This window comes from Austrofundulus limnaeus, unplaced genomic scaffold (assembly GCF_001266775.1).
Source record: "Austrofundulus limnaeus strain Quisiro unplaced genomic scaffold, Austrofundulus_limnaeus-1.0 Scaffold689, whole genome shotgun sequence".
NCBI classification, from domain to species: Eukaryota; Metazoa; Chordata; class Actinopteri; order Cyprinodontiformes; family Rivulidae; genus Austrofundulus; species Austrofundulus limnaeus.
Genome location: NW_013953091.1, coordinates 54,091 through 64,962, shown reverse-complemented (window position 1 = coordinate 64,962; position 10,872 = coordinate 54,091). Strand labels below are relative to the sequence as shown.

At 39.5% G+C, this 10,872-nt stretch overlaps 1 protein-coding gene across 2 annotated transcripts in view; it reads right to left on the bottom strand.

The window, feature by feature from the left end:
- abcf1 (ATP-binding cassette, sub-family F (GCN20), member 1) overlaps positions 1 to 10,872 on the bottom strand; it is a 54,698-nt gene that overhangs the window by 40,252 nt on the left and 3,574 nt on the right. The window contains exons 2-9 of one of the 2 annotated variants that reach the window (XM_014027836.1): positions 7,718 to 7,767; positions 7,544 to 7,621; positions 6,879 to 6,996; positions 4,624 to 4,655; positions 4,447 to 4,542; positions 1,637 to 1,687; positions 1,098 to 1,187; positions 648 to 737 (exon numbers count right to left, since the gene is read on the bottom strand). In XM_014027836.1, the coding sequence (XP_013883290.1) occupies positions 648 to 737; positions 1,098 to 1,187; positions 1,637 to 1,687; positions 4,447 to 4,542; positions 4,624 to 4,655; positions 6,879 to 6,996; positions 7,544 to 7,621; positions 7,718 to 7,767 (605 nt within the window). The remainder of the gene's footprint in view (positions 1 to 647; positions 738 to 1,097; positions 1,188 to 1,636; positions 1,688 to 4,446; positions 4,543 to 4,623; positions 4,656 to 6,878; positions 6,997 to 7,543; positions 7,622 to 7,717; positions 7,768 to 10,872) is intronic. The other variant, XM_014027837.1, reaches the window with a different exon arrangement.

Below are 10,872 nucleotides of genomic sequence, written 5' to 3'. Positions count from 1 at the left end.
CATTTATGGTTTGATTTCTTTGTATGTATGGATCACTTGGGTTGTTACCAACATCTGGTGAAAATTTCATGTCATTAGCACCTCTAGTAATATAAATCACCTCTCCTGGTGCACGAGCAGCTGATACGCATTCATCAGTTTACGCAGCTCATTTACACACTTTTCCTGAAGATAGAAGTTTGTTGAATCTGACCTGACATGTTCGTACGAACCCTTCATACGAACAAAAGTAAGAGAAATTTAGGATAAGAATATGAACATGTTCTTGCATGAGGCCCAATGATCCAAACACAGCAGCAGGTCCACCTTTGAATGGCTGAAGGTTCATCCTCTGTACGTTTTTCTCTTAATAACAAAGACCTTCATTTATGAACTGCATTCTGTATTTTATCTTTGTCTACTATTTAAATTTGTTTAGTGATTTGAAACATTTAAATGTGACAAACGTGTCGGAAAGAGGGCAAACACTTTTTCACACCACTGTATTTGTGGAGTTACAGTAAATTAGGCTAAAATAACATCTAAAAACGCTGCACTGTTTGAAATTATTTACCACAAAAGTAAGAAAAAGTACACAAGCTAAACATCTAAACTATATTTAGTCATTTTGGGGGACCCAAAAACAGCAAAATAGAAAGCAAACATACCATCATCGTATCAGCTCCATCATCTTCCTCCTCTTCACCCTCCTCCTCCTCATCACGCGTGCACCGTGGTCGCTCTTCAGTTTTTCCTTTCTATAAGCCCAAAACCCACAGGAAGGTAAATAAATGGCAAAACCTAAACACACGTCAGCACTTTTAGTGCCGCCCATCAGTTGAACAGTGAAGGTTACTTTATGATGAACAAACAAAATTACTAAAGAAAAATCCTTATGTAACCTCTTTCTGTTTTAGTAAAAAAGATCAGAAGAAATACCACCTGTGATCCTCATTCAGGTGTTTTATTTATGGTCGTAGTAAACAAAGCTCAAGTATATTACATAAGTTTCTTGTTTCTGTTTTAATAGCAGGTTAACTGACTGCTGGATATGGCACCAGTGACCCTGAAAGGAAGCAGCAGGTAAAGATGATGGATGTATGTTTAGAGACACACACCTTGGACTTGGCTTCAGCCTTGTTGTTTGTCTTTGTATATTTCTCTTTAGAGTCATCTTCAGCTGCCTCATCCTCTTCATCAGACCCCGCCTAACAATCCCAGAAACAGAAATAAGTTGGAGAAAACTTCAAAAACATTTGCAGTCCTGCACACGAGAAACTATGAGTGTAGTGGACTCATTTACAGAATTGATCTTTAGGGGGAGGGGATGCTGCGCCGAGAAAAAAACAACAACATGCACATGTGACTCTGGTGTGTCAGCGTGGGTTGAGGGGGGACCGGGGGGACCCTTTCTGCTCCAAACAGCCATAATACATTCTTCCCATCTCAAATGAACATTTTAGATATCTCAAAGAAATCTCACTAAGACACACGTTTCTGACATCTACAATCCCAGTGTTATCATTATAAATTAACAATGTGATTAACAACTTCTTGTTTCACATAATTTGCAATTAATCTCAGAGAAAGCAGCAAGGTGACAAAATTGGATAAAAAAAAAAACAAAACAAATGGAAAGAAAATATCCAAAACTCACCTTTACTTTTCTAGGCTTGCCCTTCTCTTTTTTCTTCACCCTCTCAACCTCCTGTTTTAAAGACACAGCATAGACCTCTAATGACTTAGGTTACATTCTTAAAGGGGTAATATCATGTAAAATCAACTTTTTTGAGTTTTATATCATGTTATAATGTTATACTCTCATAAAAAAAAAAAACATGCCCAAAGCCTTGCTCTGACTCATTCATGCATGTTTGAGAAATCATGCAGCGTTTTTAGGAAGCCATGCTGAGGAGCAAAATGACAGGTGGGGATCAGAAACGCCCCTGGGACGTGTCTTTAAGCCGAACTTCCTCATGGCATTGCACCCCCCGCCGACTCCTGCAGGCTCTCGGGTGAAAGTGAAAGTGAAACTTAAATTGTCTGCTGAGCTCTCAACATTAGTTCTCACTCAGTGAAGCTCTTTTTAGATTAAAAATACCTTTGAGGAAATGTATTTTCAGATGCCAAGTAAACTGCATAATGGCAGCCCCTCCCCCGCTACAGAAATGGGCAAAACGGAAGCGGAAGGAGGTTCTTAAAGAGACAGAGGCCAATTTCAAGGCGTGTAGAAGAGGAAGTGATGAGAAGATAAGTTTATTTTCTATTTAAACATAAAAACAGCATTTTAATAACAACTAAAGGTGACACAGATACTTTATTATGGTATAGTATTTAAATATATGCCTGAGAAACACATAATATTGGCCCTTTAAGGAAGACAAGTTGTTGCAGAAACACAAACATCACCAAGCTGCACATTCTTATTTTTGTGATTTTGATCTTTTTTAATTACACTGCTCTTTACTGTACTCTAACACTGTAAGAATCAGGTTTACTGCTCAACTCGAGCAGGGGTCTCTGCAGTGTGTGTTGTCTTGTGGGTGGAGACAGCCCTGCTCGTGATTGGAGGAGGTTTTAATGTGGGCAAAGTTGACCCTAACTGTGATCGTTAAGATTGATTTGTCTTGTGGAGCAACTTTAAAGGAGGAAGTAATAACGGTAAAATAATATGATTTATTGACTGTTTAGGTACAGTTTAGAACAGAACCATGACTCAAATAAAAATTATTGTGAACATGTAAACATAATTTGTCTTAAATTTCATGCAGTAAGCTTTTTCCTGTCTCAAATTATGACTAATATTCATGTTGATTTTGAGCGATTTTTTTTACAGGCTGGTTAGGGATGTTTTGACCGAGCCAAACTGTTACTCGTCCCTCCACGTGTACAGCGTTCGCATTTTGTGCAGCTAGCACTTTCCTTTCTCAAGTTATGACTAAAATTAATCTTAAAATGTTGCTTCCCGCCCGACTAGACCAAGCTCCTCGCCGTCTCCGCCCACAAGACAACATGTACTGCAGAGACCCCCATCTCTCTCAGCTGGGGCAGAAATGTAGAGTTTGACTGTTCTGCATAGATTTCTCAGGTTATGCTAGTTTCCTCCCATAGACTTAAAACATACAGATTCAGTTTTTTGGCAACGTTAAATTGTATAAGTTTGTGTGCAAGAACATGATGTAGGGGTCACCTCGAGTGAAGAAACAAGATTTACTGCCTCGAAGCAGGCCTCGGACAGGCCTGACGAGAAGACAGGAACTCTGTCACAAACGGCTGGCAAATCTTTATCTTTCTTCTCTGACTCATCTCTAAGCCTGAGGGCGGAAGCAAAGTTCGTCCATTTTTTTTTACTAACCCGGACGGCTTTGAGCGACACACTCTTCTTTCTGATTCCAACCTAGGAAGACAGCTGGGATTCTCTCCGGAGAAACCCCAGTTTGGCTTTAAGTCTGATCCCATGAGCTAATTAGGGAAGACTTCACAGCCAGGGACCCGGCACGCCTGTCAGTGGTCTCAACCTGAGGCTGAGCCTCTAAGTCAGTTTTTAACTCCCGAGGGGAGATTTTATTTTGGAAGGAGGAACCGGATATGGCTTGAATTTTTCTGGCTTGGACTGAAACAGACGAAAGTTACCTGGAAAAACACCTGTTCGTCAATGACCAGTAAGCGAGCCGACATCAGTTCCCTGACTGATCGGAGGCGAGCCAGCTCCTACCCCGAGGGTGTCTTAAGAAGCCATCACCAGGTAAAAGCTGATGTGTTCGAAGTGACGTGTCATGTGGACCCTGAGCTTAGAAAAGACGTGCAGTTCCTGTTGACCCACACTTTGATAAAAGTAAAAGTAGTAGTAACATACTAATCTTACTTTCCTCCTTTCCTTGTTCTTAATTTGCCAAAACTTAAGCTAAAAGTGCCAGTAAAATTGTTTGGTTGTTAACATCAGAACTGACGTTTTACTGTTCTATATAAGTAATCTGAGTTGATGTGAATTGAAATTCAGACGTGGGCTTTTTCTCATTTAACTCTGACGCTTGTTATAGGAATAACCACAATCAAGTGTAACTTATGATCTGTTCAGTTTGTGTAAATAAATGATTGCATAGTCTTTTATGAATCAACTTGAACTCGTCTGAACGTTCATTAATTGTGTCACTTTTCACTTCACACAGTCAAGATATTAACAAGTAATGAGAAATACCTTGGTAAAAGTTTCCTCATAACCTTGGATATGAGAAATGTGGGAAAAGCTTAATTCACCTTAAGCTCACCTCTTACAATGAATAGTGTTTTTTGTGAAAACTGACAGACTGGCAACCTGTTCAGGGTCTACCGCTAATTCCCAGTTTCTGTAAATACGGTATGTCATGAACCACTGGACAGACTGTAATAAACATGACATCTCACTGTTGCATCAAACTGAACATGATCACATCATTGTTCAAGGTTTGATCGAATCAGCCACTCTACCTTCTTTGGAGGTTTATCTTCATCGTCCAAATCTTCTTCCTCATCCTCATCCTCATCACTCTGCCCTTGGCTGAGAGCAGCAAAGATGTTCCCACCCTGAAGGACACAGAAGCAGCAACATGTCAAGAGTCAGGAGAAGGGTGAGGAACACGGTGTGACTGTGGAGTTCTGACAAACCTTCTTTTTGCTTCCTTTGCTCGTGGTGATGACTGTAAACGCACAGAAACAAAACTGTTATTTATTTATTTATTTATTTACAGAAGACAGTGCTCGTGTTTCCATCCAATTTTAATTCAAATTTTGAGCGAATTTTAATAATTTTGCAATAAAGAAAAAATTAAGAAATGCGAATCAAACAGAGTTTCCGTCAACTGGCTTGAAGCGAATCAATTACGTCATACGCATGTGCGTAGTAAACAGGAAGTAACCGTCACTAAACTCGCAGGGTCCACACATCTCAGGATAATGGAGAGAAGTTATCAGGAACGCGTTGCTACTATCAGGAAAGTTGTAATTATTCTGTTATCAACTAGTTTTGGAGATGTTACTGGTGTGTGGAGACGTAGAGAAAGAAATGTGATTTTCTTCACGTTAAGAGATTATTGAGAACACGCAAACAGCGGGAGGAGGGTCCTGCTGCAGCCGACCTGAAACTGGTACCGGTACCGTGGAACAGCAGATCAGCTACGTGAGGTAAATGTTCGCTACGTCACAACTTATTCAGCAAAAGTGTTTCCATCAGTTCTTTTGCACATTAAAGGGGACCTATTATGCATAATTCACGTTTTAAAGTTTTTTTTACTCAACTTTGGGTATGTACTTCTTAAAAAACAGTCCTAGGACCAAAAAAATGCACCCAGGGGCATATTTACTGTAAGTAAATGTATTTTTAATGTATATTAACAACAAGTTTTATACTTCCGTAATTTTGTGATGTCACAAGCCGTACGACAACCCACCTGAACCTGCGTTCAGCCCCTTTCCTAGCAACCCCCGGGTGAAACTCCACCTCCTCAGTATAAAAAGCCGTCACCGTGTTGTTGTGTAATGTGTAGCTCATTTCACAACAAGCCTCCAATAGGGCAATGGGTAGAGTGTTGGACCAGAGAGTGGGAGACCAGGGTTCCAGACCAGCACAGACACTATTTAATTATTTTTTTCCTTCGTTATGAACACATTTTCTCATGTACCTCTATTGTTTAGCTTATTAAAGCCTTGTTAAAGCCTATTTGTTCGAGTTTCTGAGGTATTTTGACCGCTGCTGCTCCCTGCTCTGGTAACAGCATGCAGAGTGAGCGCAGAGCAGAGGAGGGAGAAAAAAAAGAAGCTGGGACCACGACTCTGCCTCTGGGTCTCATATGGTTGTACAACGGAGCTTCTGCTATTATTAGCCATGCTAACGTAAATGCTGGCTTTGGAGGGCGGAGTTAATGTCAACAGATTTTTGGAGGGCGGAGTTAATGTCAACAGATTTTTGGAGGGCGTTACCAACAGAGCTCATTAACATAAACAGCTCTTCTGAACGGAAGTCAGAGCAGAACTAGAAAATGGGAAATTTTATTATCTGAGAATTATTTTGTGCATTAAATTGAATGAACATGGTCTGGATAGCCCACAGACAAACCATAAACATTTCTAGGACCCATAAGTCTCCTTTAAGTGTTTTTTTAAAAACCCAAAAAACACCTCAAGCGAGTGTAAAAACTTTTTAACGAATTGAGGATTTTTTTTTTGAATTTTGCTGTTTCCATCCGACTTTTTTTCCGCATTTTTAATGCGACACTTCTAGCCTGGCCCTTGCCTTCCTACGCAGCTCCGCTCAATTCTAGTTTCCTTTCACTGCTCTATCTGAGACTTCTCCCTTTAACAAGGATTTCACTGGCAGATTTTTAGCCGAACCAATCAGAGAACAGAACGTCAATTTTCTGCACAGTGTCAGCTTGTAGTTTATTTTACCTTGGCCAATCAGCAAACAGAAGGAGTAGTTTTGAATGACGTTGATGTTCTGCACAGTGTCTGCTAGTTATTTTAGCATACAGCAGTGGAGGAAGTGAATGAAGTCAGTCTGTGTTGATAAGGCTTACAAATTAAATTAAATTTGTCTGACAAAGCAGCAGCTCTCATTTACAGCCGTCTCGTTCAGCTCGGTACTTTTCTCCTCTCAGTAGGGTTGTTTACAGGGCTCGCAATTTCTGGTTAGCTTCTTAGCTTAGCCTCATTCACACCGACAACACATACATGCTTCAGCAGAGGCCACGCCTCCTGCAAAAAAATCAATTCTCTACGCATCAAGTCCAGACCCTTGTACGAAGCAAAGTGAAGGACAAGGGTCTGGTTTGAACCAGGCTACGACACTTCTAAATGCGCATCAAAAAGCCTTGATAGAAACACAGTTAGTGAGCATTTCCCATTTGACTTTGCATCAGTCATACCTGGCTCATCATCTTCATCACTTGGTTGTGCAGAGAGCTTTTCCAGCATCAGTGTTAGATCCTCCTCATCTTTCTTGTCTGCATCACGTTTTCCTTTTCTTTGCTCTTTCTTCTTTTTCTGAGGTTGAAAACAACACATTCAAATAACTAAATAATAACAGAATCAGATCTTATGGAAAACCCTAAAGACAGTAAGAAGTACAGAAGGCCACTACATTATATCCTGAGTAGGAATTCCTTAGAATTCCTGTCCTCCAACCAGCCGGTCGAGGCAAATGGTCTCCTGTCCTGAGCCTGGTTCTGCTGGAGGTTTCTTCCTGATTAGCAGGGAGTTTTTCCTCTCCACCGTTTGCTCAGGATGGGAGACTGTGATGAAGTGATTCAACACAATCTGCTGGTTTCTTCTTTAGCTTGTTTTTTTATGTACAGTGCCCTGAGACAACGTATGTTGTGACTTGGCGCTATAAAAATAAACTTGAACTTAGTAATTTGACCAAATCCAACCTAATCTCTGATTTGATAGATCAGACACAGTATTGATTTTAGTCTCTATGAAGGTGCACAACTCTTACTTTGTGTCTTTTGCTTTTAAGATCATTCAGATTAATATTATGTTAAACCAGAAGATACTGAGTTTGTAATGTTATTTTCTCAGTGATGAATACCTGTTTTCCTTGAGCTTCTTTCACAGCCACCTCCTCAACCTTTTCAGGTTTGCTGTCTGTTGCAAGTTCCTCAAAGAACTGGAGGAAAAAACAAACATCCAATGAGACACATTGGGCCATCAGTTAAAACACCAGCTGTGATGGATTTTAACAATAGAATCACTGGATACTCACGTTCTTTTTTGCCTTTTTATCTTTCTTCCCCTTTTTCACAGTTTTCTCTGCTGGAAAGACATCGTATAAATTAACATTCATGCTCTATAATGGACATAAAGTCCAGACATTCAGCTTTCATTTGAGGGTATCCACATTAAAACTGGATGAAGGCTTTAGGAGTTTCAGCTCCTTAACATGTGCCGACCAAACGTAATTGAACAATTGACTCAAAAGCTATTTCATGACATGAAATAGCCTGAGAATAAGAATATGAGAATAACAAAGGAATTTCCCACACATGCACATTGTGTCCATTGACTAGTAGAGACAATACTTAGATTTTTTCACTTTCCTGCTGATGTTAAACATGGAGTTAAGGCAACAATGGATCGTGGCTATCCACAGGGAAAACATAGACATAAAAGCTCACACTCCTGTTTGTAGTCGGCATTTTTTAAGCCTGCAACAACAACTAATCGATAAAAATTATTATTAAAAGCGCTGGCAAAAAATTTGATTATCAATTTGTTGTGTCGCGCGATTTATGATGGTATTAATTTAATGATTAGGCTTTAACTTTTAATTTGTTGACTATAACTGAGTGAAGACACTCCGTATTTGCCTTAAACTAAAACTGCAAATAAAACAAGGTATTTATTGAATTCTTGTAATGAGCAGCTGTCTGCACTGAAAATATTCCTAACATGATGTCACTGACATGACACTGTCCATGGTCAAACATAAAGATTTCACTATTATAGTTCATCCTTATATTTCAGGTTACACTCTTCCCTCAAGGACATATTTTACAAAACTCACAGAAAGAAAATCTGAAGAGACTTTTAAGGATATAGCACACATTTGTATATTTTTGTACATTCATTTTTTTAACTGAAGCTTTTTGACAAATATTTAATTATTTATGAATTATAACAGAATTCTCAAACAGCAACCTGTTTTTTTTGTGCGATTTGTTATGTCAGTACAAATTTTCTATTTTAGAGTAATTATTATAATCCAATTCATTGATTATTCAAAAAAAAAAAGATTAATCGATTATTATAATAATTGTTAGTTACAGTCCTATTTCGAAGCTGAAGAGCCAGCATCAGAAATGGGAAGACTGTGGTTAAAACATTGTTCGAGTAGAGCAATTACCGTATTTATTCATGTATAATACGATCATCATTTTTTGAGCTTACAAAGCGTAAAAATATAATTAAAATAACCAGTGTATAATACTATCCCCCAACTTTATGAATAATTTTAGGGTTAAATTTCTAGTATTAAACATTAATAAATAAAGTACTCCCTTTCACTTCCAAGACCAGGGGTGTTGGCGATAGGGTTGGGCATAATCGTATCATGTGCAATTAATTGTCAGAAAAACATTAATCGATTATTTTTTGGCACTTGACGATTAATACGATTAATGCCACCAGGCAGACTGACTGGTAATTTCCTCATTCCTCTCCGCTTCAAATATGACGAACATAAAAAAATAAATTCTGAAATTGATTTATCTATCAACACAATTTAAAATTTGACCAAAGTCTGTAATTTTGACAATTCGGAACAGATTTTTATGAAGAGCAAATCTTTCCCACCAAATTGGTCATGAGACCAGGACATAAGGGTGTCCAGGGACTCCAGGGGATTAATCGCCAAATTAATCGTTATCGGCTAAATACCACAATTAATCGTGATTAATTTTTTTGCCAATATCGCCCAACCCTAGTTGGCGAGAAGGCAAAGACCCCCGCCAGAGGACTGCGGGGTTGAAGATAACACACCAGCCAGTGTAACTGTACATGTCCTTAAGGAAAATGATTATGCCTTGGCTCCAGAACATGCAGTTGTAGATTTAGTGTTGGAGGGAAATCCTCTCAGGGAGGAAACCATCAGGTTCAGTAATTTGCTGCTTCCAACAAGGACGTTAGTTTCTTCACATGGTAAATCTGTCTGTGTTTGTTCTATACAAGGAATGAAATTATTTTAGGCAACTCTTCCATGAGTTTTATGCAAAAGCAAAAAAAAAAAATGTTATTTTTACAGATTATATTAAATAGGCTAGACACAACCCCAGGACCCCTCTGGTAGTAAAGGCAGCAACACTTGCACCTGAAAATCATTTAATCATTGCAATCCACCACGTCAGGGCAACATGATCCAAACCACACAGGTAGCCTGACAAATTAAAATCCAAACTCTCCTCCTTCCAACAGTAGACCACAAAACAAGAAGCCAACGAAATAAAAATGGGCTTATTTCCTGAACTCAAAAACATAAATAACATTTTATCTTTGCCTTTTTATGATTACAAACTCTGTTAGAGTAAATTTTTCCACTTGGCTGCTATAATCCATTGTCCCTGCATTACACAGACATGATTCCTGTCTCTTTATTCACAGCCTTTTTTGTCTAAAAAGGTTAAAAAAAATACCATAACCTACTGCTGCCTGTGCACTGGAAGTGATCAGCGAGTCGGACTCCGCCAGGCACAAGAGCTGCCTGTTGTCCCTTATCCTGTTCATACCTTTTATGGTCAGTATTGTTTGGTACAGTTACAGCGCATAATGGTTGTCTCTGTTATTTGCAGACAGTGTGGTCCTGTTGATGTCGCTGCGCTGTGATCTCCAGCTCTCACTGGAGCTGAGTGCGACTCGGTCAGGAATGAGAACCGTGAATCACCACCTCCAAATCTGAGGCCATGGTCCTCAGTCAGAAAAAAGTGGACAGCCCTCTACGGGTTGGGAGAAGCGCTACCTCAGATGGAGAAGTTTAGGTATCCCAGGGTTTTGTTCAGGGTTGTGTGAGACCGACAGATCACTGGACCATACTCTGTGTGTTGTGGTGAAAAATAAGCTGAGCTGCAAGTCAAAGCTCTTTGTTTACTGGTTGGTCTAAAAGTTCCTACCCTCACTAATGGTTACAATCTGCGATAGTGACTGAAAGAACTAGATACAGGTACTTTAATGTGTTTTCTGTGCAGGGTAGCTGCTTAACGACAAGGTGAGCAGTTCAGTAATCTGGGAGAGACTCTGAGTTGCGAGGACGCCCCCTGAACAGCTCCTGTCCGACTGGAAGGACCCAGGATTTAAAGTGTATCTAACCCACCTGTGAAAAGATAACTCCGCCCCAAGGCGAAATTTGAAAAATGCATCAAAGTGGGT